Below are 18,835 nucleotides of genomic sequence, written 5' to 3'. Positions count from 1 at the left end.
TTTAAAGTTAGAAGTCAGTTTTGGGGAAGGCAAAAGCAGTTAATTACTTTCTGAAGGTGCCTATCTCAGGTATCTAAAATGTACCTTAAATTAGATGTCTAACTTCTAAAGAGCTAAAAATACATACACAATGATACTGAAAGAAAAAGGAGTTAAGACTAGACTTGATGTTCAAGTCTCACATTTCTTTATTTCTGCATACTTCACTTTTCCATCTTTAACACATTTTAGACAGGCTTTTATTTTATTTTATGTGCTGGGTATTTGACACTTTTAACCTTTTCCTGTTATTCAGCTTTTCAACAATCTAAATTTGAACCATAACCACTTTCCCATTATTTTTCAATAACGCAGTATTCAGAGAGCAACTCAGTACATTCAGAAGAAACTAAAATTATGAGCAACCTTAAAATTACAGACTCATTATTCCATATCAAAACCACACCTTATAATGTCCCATTTCATCTTTTTCAATTGAATTCAGGGAAGGGCTACATTCACTGACAGAAGCAATAACAAGATGTGTGATCTTTCCTGTGTTACCAATCCTATTTCCTGTTTTCCCAAACTACATAGGTAAATCACAGAATCACAGATATCACAAATACATTTTTCACAAAGATTTTTTCCCATGTCTATGGGAAACTAAAAAATCTGTGCTATAAAGATTTTCTTTTAAAAATGAGAAAAAGTCAGAATAAAATATCTCATTTCCTAAGTGAAAAACAACCACACAATATAATACTCAACGCATAAGAAAATATCCAAAATTCAATCACCTCTTTAACAAAACATCATGTAATGTCTAACATATTCACAAGTAATTCTGTAACCTTTTTTATATCTGCCACTTTTAATAATATCATTTTGTATTTGATAGTTTATTGATCCTAGTTCAGAAAAATCTTTAACACGCTATTTTGCAATAGTCTGACTTTTTATTCTGCACAGTAGCCGATTAAGCAGTGTTTTGCATTTCTTATAATGTCTATTCTATTATCTTACTTTCTGACAAATTCAGTACAGAAATAAGAGGGTACACTTTTGACTAATGCAAAGGCTTCAACTCCAGAGCTAACATTTCCCTATCCAAAGAAGGAGAAGCAACAAAGAAATAGATGCTATAGAATCTCACAACGGTGGTCAAGCATACATCCAAGCCGTCAACTCAACAGGACAAAGAAGCGTATACTTACTGTAATCCTATGAGGCATCCCAGTGACAAGAGGCTACATATACTGTGCTTCAACTTACCCTTTTGTTTAAGTACGTGCTGAATCAAAAACATGATGTACATTTGATAACCAGTGTAGAATATTAATTGCACTTTCCAAAGGCTGGGTGAAAAGGATCTTTAGCTTTACAACTGACTATCAGGTCCCAGTAACCTCTCATCCCAACAAGCGTGTGAGATTCTGTGGAAAGTTCTGCCCTTTACCTTAGGTCTTGCGCCATTCCCAGACATTCTGGGAAAAGACAGGAGAATACAGCAAAAGCTGATGAAACATCAGTGACTTGACTCAGTTGAAAGCAGCAATGCTCCTCCTAAAGGCTCTCCTCCTGTCTCGATCTCTCTCACTTATACTCTAACCACACACATCCCCACTCACTCATCCCCTAAATCAGACTGCTGCTCAATACCCTAATTTGTCATCTCTTTTCCATTTTAAATTTGTTTTTTTTTTTTTTTGTTTGTTTGTTTTCATAATTCATAACCTATTTGGTTCCCCAATTTATCCTGGGGAATTGATTTTGGTGGACCATTTTTAACCTATTAATTCCATTTTACATGCAATGACACTCACTAAAATTGTATATATGCACTGAAAGAACAGCCTCACATTATGCCTATCGAGGCCAACTTACCCTCGCTGTGTGTCATCAGTCACGCAGTGGTATGTAAAAGTTCCAAACATCTGCACCCCCAGGATTCCATACAGGAGGAGAAAAAAGAGAAGGAAAATTGAAACGCTCCAGATTTGCTCTCCAGAACGCCTGGCAAAAAGAGAAACAGCACACTGAGTGCACAGGCAATGTGAAGACACCTCTGAAAAACTGCAGAATAGAAAGTGTGATCACACACAGAGGAGTATTTCATCCCACAGAAAATTTGTCCTCAAAACTGATCTCTTGCTCTGTGCCAGAGCCATGGCAAAAAAAAAAAAAAAAAAAAAGCCATGATTTTTTTCTAAGCTGTTAGAGTAATTAAAACAGCTGTAAACTATAAAAAGCAGAATAAAAATATATAAATCAAATGTAGAAAGTCTAGGTTTTGTAAAATAGTATCTAATGAATTGCACAGGCAAGATGAGATGAAGAAGTTGACATCAAATAAATAGAAGAAACCCTTTCACATTACCATTAAGTGTTTTTTACCATTATATGCTGTACAGAATATACTTATGTGTGTATGCTTGTATGTGTCTGTATACATACACCTTCACCTTGATTATTATATGCTCACACTAATCAAAGAGAATTTACTCCAACTGGTTGAAAATTGCTGGCTACAATTATTAGCAAAATGATTTAAGATTTATTTAAATACCTGGCAGTTTTGATCACTTTATAGAAACCTGATAATTCCTTAAATATAGAAAAGAGCAAGGGTTTTTTTTTTTTTTTGCCAGAACTACAACTCGGGAAGAAAATGCACATTAAGCATTAAGAGTCATCCTCTGAGCTGCTTATTCAGTGTTCTAAGTCTGTTGTTCTTTAGATAACAGCCTTACTTACTTTAAGATATTTGTTATCCTGGTTCTTGGCAGCTCAAAACGAAAATATATCCGGAATGCTCGAATCATAATGAGTGGTCTTGGAATCCGCAACATGCCCCAAGGTGACATCTGATCAACTATTTCAGCAATTTCAAACACCTACAAAGAAAAGAAGCATGTTTTTTTTGACAACCCTGTCCTGTTCCTCTTGGTACTTACTTACCCAATTTTTAAAACTACGAACACTATATATGATTTTTATTTTAATTTTCATTTTCAAGCGTCTCTTGGTTCATTTTGTGATTCATTTTAAACATGTTTTTTAAAAGAAAAGTCTTAATAAATCCTTTAATCCATTTCTAAGTTATCCTAATGAAATTCTAAAAATATACTCTGCTTACATTCATAACGCTTCTATCTCAAATAACTCAAGAACAGCATGCAACTTTGTGTAAGCTGCATGCATGTGTGCTAGTCCTACCTCACAGGTTTCCCACAACTTTATTAAAAGTGAATAATTTACCTTTTCCATTATGAAAATCAGTATCTGATAATGAGGCACACCAGCAAGGCTTTTCATATTATATAAAAGTAGATACATCCTGATTGCCTTACATGTTGCAATATGCTTATAAATTCTGCATTTAATTCCAAGAGCATGAGAAAACTGCACATGTTCTCCTATGGCTCCACTTAGGACACAAATTTCTCAGCCAAGCCACAGAATAGGGAAGCATTTCCTTAACACTTTGACAGGGCAGGCACTCCAGAAGGACTATTTAGCTTAATGACTGGGTAAAAATGTCTTGTCTTTACCCTTGTCTCCCATTCTGAGAGTTACTGCTTAATGTAGTATTTGTTCAAAATACTAAGAAAATGGAGGGGGAACCTGGCAATGCACAGGCTGGGTAACCTGTGGTGCTCATCTGTAACAGCCTATCTTGACTGTATATGCATACATGATGTACCAAATTCTTCACTGTGTATAAAGCAGAAAATGACAACGTATCTTAAATTTTTCAGAAGTGGCTAAGCTTTGCCTAATGGCAACCTCAATGGATCTTTTACAGTCCCTGTGTTACTAAAGGCCAAATCTCACAGTCCTTGATCTATTCTCATTCAAAAAATTGGCTTAAGGACCAATTGTTTTGTGGGACACAATTTGACCTGTACCTTAACGGTCCATGGTTTTTTTGCAACAGGTCCGAGTTCGCTACTTTATGAAAACTTATCACATTGCTTCCAAATGAATTTTTAAATATATTTTTTAATATTTTTATATTTACCTTCTATCATGGGGAAGGTTTTGTTGGGTGTGGCCCATACTACATGAAACCCCTTCGCCTACCCAGTCAATATGCCTACGGAACTGCAAATATCTACTATTTGAATCAGTCTCCCTTTAGTTGCCTATGCTACCATCACATCCAACTAAACTCAATGGAAGACGGGGGACAATGGAAGAATAAGGGACAAATGGCTCTCTGAAGATACTTCTCTCTCCTTTTGATTATGCAGAGTTTATGGTAGCAAGCTTCAGATTGTTGATGACTTCTCAGTGATAAAAAATTAAACAAGATAAATACTAAAAGATAAATTCCACTGCTAGTGTAGCTATGTTGCAATGTGCAATTATGGTGCTATTGAATTCAACATTTTTAAAAATAATTTGACCCGTATACACCCATTCTTCCACAGCTCATAATTACTTGTCTGTGTCACATATTTTCCATAATCAAATACCTATTCATTGAAAAAGGTAAGTGAAATAAGTACCTGTAAAACCAGGGACACCCAAAGACAAAAGACCATGAATCCATCAAACACACACCAACGATCCTTTACATAGGAGCTATCACCCTACGAGAGAGAGAAAAGCTAAGAAGTTTATTGTTGTTTTACTGTCAGGATTTACTAATATCACAAATTAAAGTTCTTGGAAGAAAGAAAAGTCTTCTCCGTACCATTTTTTAAATGCCACTTCTGACAGACTCCAAAAGCCCAGTGTTAGTAAAAACATATAAACACACCTTGTGAGTAAAAATAAATGGTAGCTTCAGTCTTGTGCAGCACTTCTCTTCAGCTTGTGTCAAAAATAACTTATTAAGAAACCTTTTATTTGTACTTTGACATACATCAAAAAACACACACAAAAATGAACACAGGACTCACTTTTCCACCGTCTTGCCTATTACGTGATACTTGCACAAGCGGGTAAGTTTAAAATGCTAACAATCCAGTATTATGCCATTCAGTTACTTCAATATTTTTCAAAAGCTTCAATCAATTCAGTATAATTTTACATTCATTTCTTGTAAGCTTTAAACAATTTTTAATGCTCTAGAAAAGTCCTGCCATTTACAAAACACTAGAAAGTAATCACTATCTCATCACAATGCAGACTTTTAAGTTTTTTCAAACTCTTGAGCACCTCCATATGATCTGAAAATGATAAATCATTCTTTAAACTTCAATAAGAAGCTGTATGTTGAACTTTCTATCATTGATACTATCAGCACTCCATTAATTGTCTAGGACAAGGTATTCAGAGTATACCTGTGCACTACTGAATAAAAGAGACTCAGGACAGAAAACTGAGCACTGCATCCTCGATCACCCATATGCCTTCCTACCTGTTCTCTAGCTCTGTTTTATACTTCTTCAGTCAGCTCACTAAAATAAGACCATAGCCTGGTTTTGGTGATAGTTCAGTCCAGAGACCATTCCTAAAAGGCAGCACGGATAATACTGCAGTAAAGCTCAGTTTCCTCCATACTGCACTGCTCCAGTTTGAACAGGTATGGGGATACCTATTAGCTTAGGTATCCCCACATCTCACGTCACTCCCAAAGACATAACACACACTCTCTCCACCACATAATATAAAAACACTGCTAATGGCTCACACTTTATTTCAAACACTGAATTGAAAAAACAAACAAACAAACAAACCCTACACTTTTAGGTAGATTTCATCTGAAGGTTACAAAACTCTGTGTACCACCCAGAGCATAGAAGTTGTAGACGAAATGCATACAGATGCAGCTTGCTGAAACAGACGCCAGATGAGACTAGACCTAAGGAATGTGAATAATCCAGTTTTATGTAATATAGCAGTAAAAATGTATGAAGAGGCATTGGTAGTGTATCTCAGGGCACATGAACACCCCTTTCCAAATCAGGTTTCTCACAACGGATTGAACATGCCCTCCTCTGCCTTATACACTCTCTGGTTCCTTTTCTCTATTTCGTGTTCTTCCAGGTACAGTGTTTTCCATCCACTTGTCACAGTTATAACTGAACGAAAATGATTTGTCAGGCCTCAAAAATCTTGAAGTCATTACCGGACTTTGCTTGTTATGTGATTCCTGGCTTGATACGCATTGTTTCCTGTCTGAGGGATAGCTATTTCAGTAAACTTGTGCTTGTTTTCAAATGTCTCAGCATTTTCATCAGTTCTAAAAGCACAGACAAGAAGTTTTGTTTTAATGTAGTATTTTCAATGTCACACGCTATCCTAAAAAGGATTTATCATTCCTTGCAGTAGGTGACAGCAAGATGTATTGTGTAAACAGAGATAAAATATGTTTTTTTGTTTGTTTTATCTCAGTTGCAAAAATTACTTAAGGCAGAATTGAACAAAAAGAAGGGTATAAGGATAATACAGTACGTGATTTTCAAATCAGAAATAAGGGACAGAGAACCTTAATGCTTTTCAGATAGGTTTTCTAACAAATAAGGATCTTAAAGTTCTCCTCCACCTAAGAATTATGAGAAGGAAGGCTGCAAATCAGGAAGTAACAGAATTTGTGCATCATAATTTTAACCTGTCCTTCCTGAACAAAGTAGACTTAGTTCCCTGGTAAAGTCTGAGCTAAGAAACTCTTCACTCGGGGCTGAACAAACATGGCTGTTTCAGCTGCTATGTTCAGTATCCACGAAGCAGACGCAAGCTACCCCTGTTCCCACTTACTACACAAAGCCCTCGTGGTGTTTCAACATGCAGCCTGAGTCCTTCGGTGGCACCTATGAACAAAGATGCTGATTGGTCTTTCTCTAGCTGAAGAACTCTTTGAAACTCACTTGTCTTCTCTTCGGCACCATTTGTGTAAAGCAAGAAGTTTTACCTGAGTTGTGCTATACAGATCTGAGCACTAACTTAGTTCCTGTATTCACCCTCCTCTGAATAATCCCTCAAGCACTCACTAAAAGCCAAATCTTTTTTTAGAAATTGCTTTTTCTCTCCACAATACATGTGGCATGATTGAATCGGCTCTGATCCTTTTCCTTACAAAGGAGGATGTCGTGACCCTTTTCAGTCTTCTCACCACTTGCGATGCTTCTCCATCTTGCTTCTCAGTGCCAGTTCAGGCCAGCTTCCCCCCCACACCCTCCCATTGAGCCGGGTTTTCACGGGATCACCCACAGAAACTTACGGCATGTGAATTATATTTACAGAGACTACTAATTTTTGGAGAGATTCAGGTCCTATTTGCTTTGCATGCCTTGTCTAAATCCTTTTCACATTTGTCATTCGTCTGGCAGTGGACATGGTGGGGAATCTTTAATATGATTATACTGTGTGTTGCTATATGGGATGTTATTTGCTGTTGGAGGCATTTTTAAGACAGGATCATAACCTGCTTAACATGAAAATCAGAATATACTTTTTATTATGAATCTGGATACTGACTTCTAGCGCTACTTAATTCCATGAAAATCTAATTCAGACTAAACACAGGGTAATACTCACATATTAATAGCACTGAACAGTGTGATTCATTCACACTATTCCACCTTTTTTATTGGGTTCAAATTCCATACTCATGAAGACAACAGCATTCTGTTCTTGGAAAGGAATACATGTATATGAGATTTAAATACATGTGGTTACCTCTCACCTAAGATAGCTAAAGCACTATGTTAATTCCTCGCCCTTTATTATCATGCCTGCTGCAGTCTGAAAATTATTTGTAAGGTTGTTTTAGCATTTTCCTGTGAACGCACTATTGTATACTATTTACATCATGGTTTGTAAGCCTTTGAAATGTGGTCTAAACATTTGCAAAAGATGAAGGCTTAGTACTGTAGACTAAAACCTCATGCTGAGACTATTTCAAACCTCTTAAAGCCATTAAAGTTGCTGGCTCCCTATTGCCTGCAGTGGACATTGGATTCTTTAATGTACACAGCAAGTAATGAAAGCTTCTCCAGCACACTTACAGACAAAAAAATCCCTCCTGACAGAGCAGTGGATGCTAGTTCACTTACACAGTCCATGACCACAGGCTTGGGACAGCCTTTAGAAGGCTTTTGTGCAGTAAACCATGCCCTCACTTAATGTCTCTGCCAGGTAAACTAAGGGGTGCCACTTGAACTCAGTGGACTAGCTAACAGCTAGCTTAATAGCTAACACCTATTAAACACAAAGCATTTTAAGATCCTCAAAAAATCTCATGTCCAAAGTAGCAATAAAGCTTAGCTAGATGGATTAATCTTTTCTTCATTAGTTAAAGGTCTATTCATTACTTTGCAAGCACCCTTCCTGGTCTCCCCAAACAGTTTCTCCTAATAACACTACCAGCTTCTCCCTCAGCATTTATTTATGCCAGTGCCGCTGTTAGGCTAGTACACAACCATGTAAATGGCATTCTTGGTAAACACTCCATGTGGAATGGATCAGAGGTTTGCTTCTCTCTCAGAGATGCTCATCTGAATTAATCTGAAATGTGACATCCCAAAAGAACAGGCAAGCTTGACAAAACAGTCTGTAATTGCAATATTCTCTGCCCTGTAAGAATGTAAATGAGTCCTACCATGTCAATGCAGCCTTAACTAAGGAAGAATACCTCAAATTCAGCGTAAGACCTTAGTGTTCCTTTACATATTTGAATATAGAAGCAAGAAACAAATCCCCTCCCTACACTCTCCTTATTTCACCATTTTTGACCAATTTTAGTAACTTTACATTAATGGAGTACAACATATTAGCTCATTTCTTCATTTTTGATTTCCACTTGGTATACTGATAACCTAATGACAGCACTGAAATACAGAAAGACACAGTTTCTCTATTGTAACCACCACATTGCAGATAAAGTAGCAACTGACATTATGTGCCCTAAACAGCAGTTAAACGTATTCACCGAAGAAAACCCCACACTTTATAAGATCCAACTCATCAGAAATGTGAGCCAATATAAAATACTGATAGAACCACGGCCAGGATCAATATCACACTTGAGGAAATCATACCACGAGAGCCACTGCAGTTTAATGTCCACCAGAAGGGAAGATTGGCCAGACTGCTGTTTTGTTAATAAAAGTTTATTGTGTTGTCAACCTTGCCGAAGACAAATTGCTCTGTGAAATCAAGATCTGAATTGCTCAAAACAGCCTGCTAGAAGATTGATTAGGCCTGCTGATTTTGCTAAGCAATTTCAGGACCTGAGTGGCAAAGGAGACAGTTTAGCTAGATTATAGTGCAGTCTATCACCTAGGTCATTTCTGCCCTGCTTCTCTTTTAACATCTCAGGAACTTTGCAGGATGAATGACAAATCACTGCAAGTGAAAAGCCCCCTCTGCCTCCCTGCTTGCCTTCGGGAATTTCTTTTTCTCTCTCATCCCTGCTACAACCTGTTCTCTGAATCCTCTCCTCCTGCCTCTTCCAGCTGCCTCTGTGGGAAAGCGAAACAAAAAAGAAGTGACTTGACATTTGCTCTGATAGTAATCAGATTTATCATCATCTGCTCCGGAAAGCAGTTCTGTAGTCGTGGGTCTGTCATTAGCAGAACCTTATTCTCCCACTTCTCCTCCCAGTCTCTGACACAGGACAGCTGAAAGATGGCACAAATGTGACGAGACCAGCCAGCTCAGTAAAAACCAGCTAGCTTGCTATTCTATCATGGTCACTGGATCCTGCATGCTTTAGGCAATAAATAAAACACATCAAGAACTCTAACAAAATTTTTCAGATCACCCTGGGGGCTACTTTGTGTAGCACTACAAATAAGCATTAAGGGATGGAAGCTGACATTTACTGTCATTTTAGGAGCAGCATAAATACACAGGAGGAAATAGAAGAAATAGAGGTAATGAGAAAATGGGAGCATCATTTTTCCCCCCTCCACTGTGCTCCTTATAACACAAAAAGAGCAAGCTAGAACAGAGGGCAGAGCTGAGTCAGGGACAGAAGAATCATCCTCCCTCCCCGTTTCCTCACTGCACACAAACACTTGTAGGGCAAGGAAGAGCAAATGGGACAGAGAAAGAAAACAGATCTCAAGCGAGCATCTTGCATAACCTCTCTCCCCTCTGCAGAGGCAAATAAAAATACACACGTGCAGGGTATCTAACTCCAACTCCTACTCCACCACGTACACACATACACCCCTTATGTCTCTGGCTCAAATCCAAACTTCTCCCATTTTGTTAAAACCTGCTGTTCACAGGTTTGTTTAGTAGCAGAATGATGTGGACAAATCCAGCCCAGCCCCTAGACTTACAAATACTTCCAATGTTGCCCTCACACAGATGAGAAAATGAAGAGAGAAAGTCTAGCGAAGAGGCTTTCTGACTCTGTTGTCTGACAGAGACTTCTGTTCTCAATTCTCCTCTCCTGTCCCCCAAATAAAATGATTTCTCCAGTCAGCTTGTGTCAAACATCAGCCCCCTTCTCTCTTCTTCAGAGCTTTGCAGTTCCTAAGCTGCCCTGGAGCCTGACTTAGGTGGTAATGCAGATAAGCATATGACTCCCAGCTCCACTACCCACTCAAAGCCCAGCCTCTACTCTGTTTTTACTCTGTGTTTTGAAAAAAAAAATAATAGAACCCCGAGTATTTTACTATGTAAAAACTAGCAAATTATATACTAGTCATCCTTTAACACAAAGTACTTCTGGAACTGTAAAATGATGATCCATGCAGGAAAGGAAAGATTGAGAATGATTGCTTATCGATGTTGACAACCAATGAAAGCCTGGCATATTTTTAAATGGGTGGTCACTTCCAATTTATCCCTCTGCAACAGTGACAGTATCACTTCCGAACAAACCAAAATATATTTTTTAAAAGTCTGTATTTGAGTAAAGAAAAAACAATAAAAGACGAGGCCACCAATTCTCGTTTCTTCATTACCCAGGGCAGGAACTTCTTTAAAATATATTCTAAAATACACTCACATAGCAGCAATTCATCTGGACCAGCCAATAGAATTAGAATTGTGAAACATAACTCTAAATGTTTATAGTGGGTGTAGTATTACTTTATCATCATGGAGTTACACAAGTTCAATTTGTACCTACTTGTGTATTGCACTGAATTGCTCCATCATCAGATGCTTCCAACACATCACATAGTGCAAAATTTGCCTCTGTCATAACACGTAACGTAATATTTACAGTAATCTTGTATTCTATACCAGAAAAAACTTGGAAAAATCACTTGATGTTACAGCACACAAAACAAAGCTACTCTATTTATAATACAAAAAAGGAAGCACAGCTCTTGCAGTCCTTTGAATTACAAGGTGATTCTATATATGGTACAGACACAGAATGTACACAGTTCCAATCTACCATTACAAAAAAAAGCTATAATCACTACAGAACCACTGCTTCATCATTTGCCATAAAATAAAATAAATAATTTTAAAAATGATATAAAGGGGATTAGTTGAGATTTTCTGATTATTTCAGATATTACCCATGAAAATGTAAGACATTCATTCGTTAAAAAAAGTCTCAGATGCATTTTAAAGGTTTGAATTTTGTTAATTTATGTAATTAATTTCACCAAACTTAGTACTTCACTTTTCATATTGTAATGGGAGGTCTTTGAGCTCTACCATTCATCATCTCACTTGCTGCTACTGACAGCCAAAATAAAAATAAAAACAATAAAACAAAACAAAACAAAAAGAAAATAATCAGAAATAGAATTTTTATTGGGCTGCTCAGAGAAAGACAATAAAAAATGCAGTTCAATTTCATTTGACTCAGTGACCTATGTCATGAACAAATGGCAGTAGTTTTAGGGAATTTGCAAAAGGAAGAAACAATATGTATAGTGAATTAAGAAACAAGACTTTCATATACACACACAAGAACCATTTTACTTGCTAAAAATCCTGTAACCATATTTGCTGTAAAACAAACAACAACAACAACAGCAACAAAACTGAGAGGAATTAACAAATGCTGTTTTAAAACAAAACTGATGACGAAAATTTAAAAACACAATACAGAAACAGACATCAAAACATTACACAACACTCTTTTTCTCAAGTACAAAAAGCATCAAAGAGATTGACCATTTCCACAGACCAATCATAGAATTACAAAATCATTAAGGTTGGAAAAGACCTCCAAGATCATCTGGTCAATCACCCTACTACCAATATCTCCCACTAAACCATGTCCCTAAGCACCACGTCCAACCTCTCCTTGAACACCCCCCGGGACGGTGACACCACCACCACCCTGGACAACCCGTCCCAGTGCCTGACTGCTCTTTCTGAGAAGAAATGTCTCCTCATTTCCAACCTGAGCCTCCCCTGGCACAACTTGAGGCCATTCCCTCTAGTCCTATCACTAGTTACATGTGAGAAGAGGCCGACTCCCAGCTCCCCACACCTTCCTTTCAGGTAGTTGCAGACAGCAATAAGGTCTCCCCTGAGCCTCCTCTTCTCCAGACCAAACAACCCCAGTTCCCTCAGCCGCTCCTTACAGGACTTGTGCTCCAGGCCCTTCACCAGCGTCATAGCTCTTCTCTGGACAGGCTCCAGGGCCTCGATGTCCTTCTTGTAGTGAGGGGCCCAAAGCTGAACACAGTACTTGAGGTGCGGCCTCACCAGAGCCGAGTACAGGGGGATGATCACTTCCTTGGTCCTGCTGGCTGCACTATTCCTGATACTAGCCGCAATGCCACTGGTCTTCTTGGCCACCTGGGCACACTGCTGGTTCATGTTCAGGTGAGCATCAATCAGCACCCCCAGATCCTTTTGGAAAGGAATGGCCCAACACACCTCCCATATCAGCAAAATCAGCATACGGCACCTCCATTCAGCTGATGGATAAGTAATTCAGACAGCCCAACATCCAGAACTGCCAGGCACTGCCTTCCCATATAGTCACAGAGGACTAACATGTTCCTATCAATGCCCAGCAGCAGGTATGGCTACAGAACACGTGGGAGCTCTATTGGTGTATTACACGGCTGCTTTCTCAGGACAACACTCCACCACTGCTGTTGAGTGCTAACATGCCCTGCAGAGAGATTTCATGGGTTACTACACAGAAAGCCTGAATTTCATTTCCCTCTCCATCTGCTCATTAGCCAACTGTATCCAGTGCCATAAGTATTGCCTTATGAGCTGACTCGGCTCCCTTGGATGTCTTAATGGTTCACCAACTCTAAAAGTGGGTAATCAGGAGCAGTATTAATACAATTCCCCTCCCTGGAACTGCAATCACTGTTTCCAGGAAGTACATAGGAAAAAAAATCTACACTCTGAGAATGATTAAACGTTGGAACAGGCTGCCTAGATGTGTGCTAGCACCTCCCTTCCTGGAAATATTCAAGACCACTTCATAGGCCCCTGGAAAACACAACTGAAGGCCCTGCTTTCAATCGGAAGTTGCTCCAGTCTCCGCAGGTCCCTTCCAATGCAGACTTGTCTATGACTCTGTGCCTCTAGGGCAACCTTCCCAAGATGCCAGTTCTTCAGGGCAGACTCCAGTTCTATATACAGCTCCACATGCATGCTTGGAAGCGCTTTGAAGCCTTGCGAGGGTGATGAGTGTTAAATGCTCTTGTGCTGAAGTGTTTGGTAACAAGGCAGCTGCTTTAGCCAGCAGGATCCTGCCCTCCCACAGCTCCCAGTTCACAGTGGATGCAACGTGCCGGTTTGGATGCGACGTTTCAAGGTGAAAGCTCACACTTTGAAACATCAGATATTGCTGGGACATTGTGCCAGGAGACTTGATACGCAAATGGTCCGATCTCACATCACAAAACCCACATTCATAGCCATCATTCGCAGCTCTCCTTCAACAGAAAAGAGCCACAATGATGAAAGATGAGGTAGATGAGGAGGCAATTTTCAGACAGAGGATTTTATTATTAGGTAATTAACATTATTAAAAGCTGATGAAGCCATATTATGCTAAAAAGAGCAGGAAAAGTTTATGGAAATGATAATCTTAGTATAGCCATAAGAAAGCAGTATTTTCAAAATTCTCATTAGTGGCAGTGAACACCATACTCCAAAATGATTTTTTTTTTTTCATTCAGCTTACTACCTTAAAACTCTCCCATTTTTTTATCTTTTTTTTTTTTTTCATGAAAATACAGTTTCACAGAAATGTTCTTATTCACTTCCACAGGGATTCGGATGCCATTATGATTTTTCTTCTTGATGGCTTCTTTTATTCCCTCGAATTAAAGACAGAAATGTGCATAAAATAATAATAAAAAAGATATTGTTTAATTATAGCACATTTCTCTGAAAATGCAAGTTGCGACACAGAATGGCACATTAGGGATAAAGTTCACTTTCACCCGACCTGAATACATAAAATGTTAGTATGTTGATTTCACTGCTATCCCAGTATTTGTATCATTCTATCCTGATATAAACTGATAGACTAGCAGTGTGCCTTGATGATAGCTGCTTTCATGAATAAAAATAGTAAAATCATCCTTGAGATTGCTATTAGAATGGGAAAACATGACATCACTGAAAAGTAAAGTTTTGTCCATCTAATTGGTCTGCATATTGAAAAAGCATTTTAAAAATATATTATGAAAGTCAATATCATTTTTTTTTAGCAACTTTAAAGTTAAATTATGATCATCGTGGCAAACTAAATACACTGGACGTGTATGTTAATCCATGCCCCCAAATAATTTCTCACTAAAAATTTCTACGACCCATTGACTGGTTAGAGAAATTGCCATTTTTATTTTAGAAATAGTGCCTATGTAAGTTCAGCAAGTAATTTAAATGCTTTTGATTTTCTAATACTCAAATGTAAAAATTGTGCAAAAAGCCCCACTGTGTAATGAGTCATTATGTTCCTGTAATAAACACTCCAACAAAAACAGGCACAAGTAACCATAGAAACAGGTGCGTATATTCTAGAGCAGTGGTCTCTACCCTTCCCTGGCCCACAAGCAGTGACACTGAACTGGCAGCATGCTGCAGGCAACTTCTTATTTGTTTTCCTCATGATAATCAGTTTTAATTTTTTTAATTTCCTGTGACTGGAAACAGCATCAGAGCATTTTGCTAGCAACAGGATCCCAACAGACTGGGAACTGATGTCCTTGCAATGGACAGACGTGCTTCACAAAACAGCAACAGATGAACACAGGACTGAAAGTCTTATTCTAGTAATGGATATCAAAAGTGTTATGAAATAACATTTGAAGACTATCGATCACAGCTGCCACAGATGTTTAACTGGATATTCCAATATTTTTAATGCCAAGACAATTTGCAATAATATACAGTTTGCCAGAACAGACTAACATGGGACCTGTACTACACATCTAGGTTTCCAACAGCATTATATATAGTACAGAATTCTGATTTTTAATATAGATCTGTAAAATAATTTACTGTTAAGGACAAATAATGTTCACCTTATAGTCCCAAGTCATAGAGTCAAAAGGGAAACTCAGATCTCAAGTTAACTGGATCTTTGTTTCATGTTTGCTTTGTGAGATTTTTTAATACAAAGGGCAAGCAGTTTTCTCTTTCTATTTTTTCCCCTCTGCAGAATTACACTTTAATCAAAGCATCTCAGCATTTTCTCATCCCCACCAGTGATTCCGCTGGTTGTATCATTGCCTTCCAGGTCGAGCTTGTTGCTCTTATTTGTGATGTGCACATCCTGCGACTGAGCTCTCACCACCAGGCATCACAAGCCATCAGTGTGTGCTGACACGGGATGACAGGAACCTTATCTTCTGTTTTATTACCTGACCTTTGAAAATGACACAACTTCCCCATCCTTAACTCATTTGTATGCCATGGGGTATACAGCTTATCTAAAGTCACAGAGAACATTAATTTTGGAATTTCCATCTTCTGTTTTCAATCTGTAACACAGCACAAACTGACCTGACCAAGTTATTAAAAACTGGTGAGCAAGCTGACAGCGTTTCACTGTAATTCAATCAGCATTTCCATCATTTATCAGAAGGATTACACTCATTTTGTAATCTCTCCATTCTTGTTAGCTGAAGGTGGAATGCTTAATATTAAAAGTACTGAAAAGAAGGTTAAAAAAGGTACTTGCAATAAGGTATAGTACACATAAGTAATCCATAACTCAAGAAAAACTTCTGAATGAGGATGATTATGGAAGAAACTCATTTAAGCATAAATGAGTTAATGGCATGGAGTTAAAGAAGAAGCTGGCACCCAGCTGTCTGGATATTTTCTGTAGTGCCCTTAGTCCATTAACAACAAATCTCTAAATAATGAGTTACATTAACCCCTCACTGTGAGATACCTAAAGGCTAGGTGCTACCATCCAGACTTGTTACCTTTAAGCTTCCCTTATAGTCAATGGAGAAAAACAGTCCAGATGAATTACCTTTTGGAAGAGTCTATTTTGGACACAAACAGCTAATTACAGACAACTGCAGACCCTCAAATTAGCTTTGACGAGTCCGACTAAATGTGTTTCTATTTTAAGCCCTAAAACTAAGAAGTGAAAACTATTTCATGCAAGCAAAGATGACGGAAAAAAGGGGAGAATATCCAAACGGCCATCAGCTGCCACTGGAAACCGTGGCAGATCCCAGCTTAGATCATGGCAACCAGAGTATTTCATTACAACATGGAAGTGCCTGCTCCACCTCACGCTGCCTGTACTGCAGGAGGAAAGCTGTGTGTTTGCAAAGAACCGAATATAACAGCGAGTCCACACAGCTCAGATAAGGCTCCAGCCGGCTCTGTCCGTGCTTCTCTCACCTGGAGCTGACAGATAGCAACTACAGCAGCCAAAGCACCCACCAGAAAAATGATGACGAAAACGTGCTGTCCTCACGGAGCTAACGCTGCCTGGGAACATGTGGCATGCTGAAAGCCATCGATTTCAGTTAAGGAAGCATCCTGGCTGTACTACTTAACAAGGGAAACAGCTCCAGCCTATCTGTGATCGAGCTGGGAGAAGATTACGCTTTGTTTCAGCTCCTGTATGAATTTGCAGTGCTGAAAGCTAATGATGCAACCATTTCCTTCAGACTCTTGCAAGAATACTGAAGTTGGTGAACGGCATTCAGTGCTACTGAAACGAAGTCTGACAAATACAATTCGCAACTTCTTTAGTCAGTAGAGAAGTTTTGCTGTGAATGTAATTGATTTAACAATAGGGGAAATGTCAAGGACCGTTACTTCTGACTTTCTATAATCTCCTTTGCTAGCTGACATGTGTCACAACTACACAGCAAAAAGAAAGACGTTTCTATTAAATTCTGTATAAGATTTCTTATTTTCAGCATGATGGTACTAAATTAGGTGACAACTACACTTTTTTAACAGACAGAAGAAAGAGAACTCTCACACCTTCTATTTCGAAGTGTTACTCTTTTAGCAGAGGGACAGAGTAAACCGTGCCTGCTTGTCACAACAAGATTTCAGCGTAAATTTTGTAATACCATAGTGACTGCGATTAGAAATTGCAGTGAGTATGGGTTATAATGAAGATAACTCCACATACCCTCACAGTGTCCATGGAGTGAAACCATATCCATTCGTCTCTCATTCCCTAGAGGCAGAATTGTCAGCAGAGACATCTGTTCCTTGGTTTCTTTTTGTTGCCATGGTCATGAATTCTTTTGCAACCTAGACATAGTTTCCTCGAACTTTCTCAGACTGGCACATTTTCCTCTTTGGTAATTTAAAATGCCAGCAGGGTAATTATGTCTAATGCAAGCAACCTACCTGAAGTATTTCTCTCTCTCTTAATACAAAGTCTGAAAGTAAAAACTTCTAATAAAGAAAAGATACCTTTAAAGTAAGTTATCCTTACCTTGCTCATTCCCGTGTGATATGACTTTTGGAAGACAGTGTATTAGAAAACAGAAGATACTTTTTGTATCACACATTAGAAGAAATACCAAGTCCTTTCATCTGAGGTTAGGATTCCTGCTTTCTTTCCTAAGAGTGATGCTTAGCTAATAACACGTCTTTTTAATGTTTCAGACTTATCTTTCAATTCTCTGTCCACAATTCCATCCCACCTCCTTTTCCAACGTGGAAATCATTTTGGAAACTTTCCTTGAACCAGTGAACAGACCTATGTAATGCACATACGGTCATGTTCATAAGTGCCATTTGAGCAGCATATAAAATGTGAGCTTCAGTTCAACACGACTGCAAGTCTTGTCAGTGGGTTTAGAACTTCATTCACAAACTATTTTCAGCAGCTACAAACATTAGTGAATTCATGGTGCTCTCAGAAGCCTGCCAATCAATCAGTAAGTTACAAAGAAGGCATAAACTACATATAATGGGGAGCACAATTCAAAACTTATTCAAGATACAGGGAGGGAGACTGATCTGCTTTCATTTAAACAGTTTTAACATTCCTTGACAGAGCTGATTTATAGCAGAGCTCCTTCTGACCGAGGAGCCTGAGACACAAAATAAATCAGAACCAAAGAACCACTGAACAATACTTACAGTCTGAGAAATAAAGCTCAAAATCTATGATCAATTGAAGGAAGTGTAATTTTAAACTGAAGAGATGTCAAATTGAATTCAGTAACTTTTACTATTGCACTAAATTTATTACATTTTATACATTAGTACATGGTGTGGATATAGGGTGGCAAAAAAATGCTTTCATTTCTTAGAAAACTAATTTCACTCACTAAAAAAAAAAAAGAATTATATTATTGTAGCACACAATGTTTAATTTCTGGATTTTTTATACAAATCTAAATCAGTGGTTGTAGGCAATAGGATAATTTTCAGCTCAGTGTAAAAGTCCCAGTTTCATGATCCCAACAGATCAGAGGTTAGTCACTTACCTAGACTTACCTAGGTCTGCAAATCTGCATAATCCAGATATTCTGGCAATCACCTTATTATATGTTTCCTG

General features: G+C 38.3%; 1 protein-coding gene across 4 annotated transcripts in view; it reads right to left on the bottom strand.

The window, feature by feature from the left end:
- The window catches only part of NALCN (sodium leak channel, non-selective), a 237,572-nt gene that overhangs the window by 200,182 nt on the left and 18,555 nt on the right, over positions 1-18,835 (bottom strand). For all 4 annotated transcript variants that reach the window (XM_083831676.1, XM_083831675.1, XM_083831678.1 and 1 more), the window contains 3 exons: positions 4,494-4,577; positions 2,737-2,876; positions 1,867-1,995 (listed from right to left, as the gene is read on the bottom strand). In XM_083831676.1, the coding sequence (XP_083687802.1) occupies positions 1,867-1,995; positions 2,737-2,876; positions 4,494-4,577 (353 nt within the window). The remainder of the gene's footprint in view (positions 1-1,866; positions 1,996-2,736; positions 2,877-4,493; positions 4,578-18,835) is intronic.

This window comes from Anser anser (assembly GCF_964211835.1).
Source record: "Anser anser genome assembly, chromosome: 1".
Classification (NCBI taxonomy): domain Eukaryota; kingdom Metazoa; phylum Chordata; class Aves; order Anseriformes; family Anatidae; genus Anser; species Anser anser.
The sequence above is the reverse complement of the archived record's forward strand: the minus strand, read 5'-3'. Positions and strand labels throughout refer to the sequence as shown.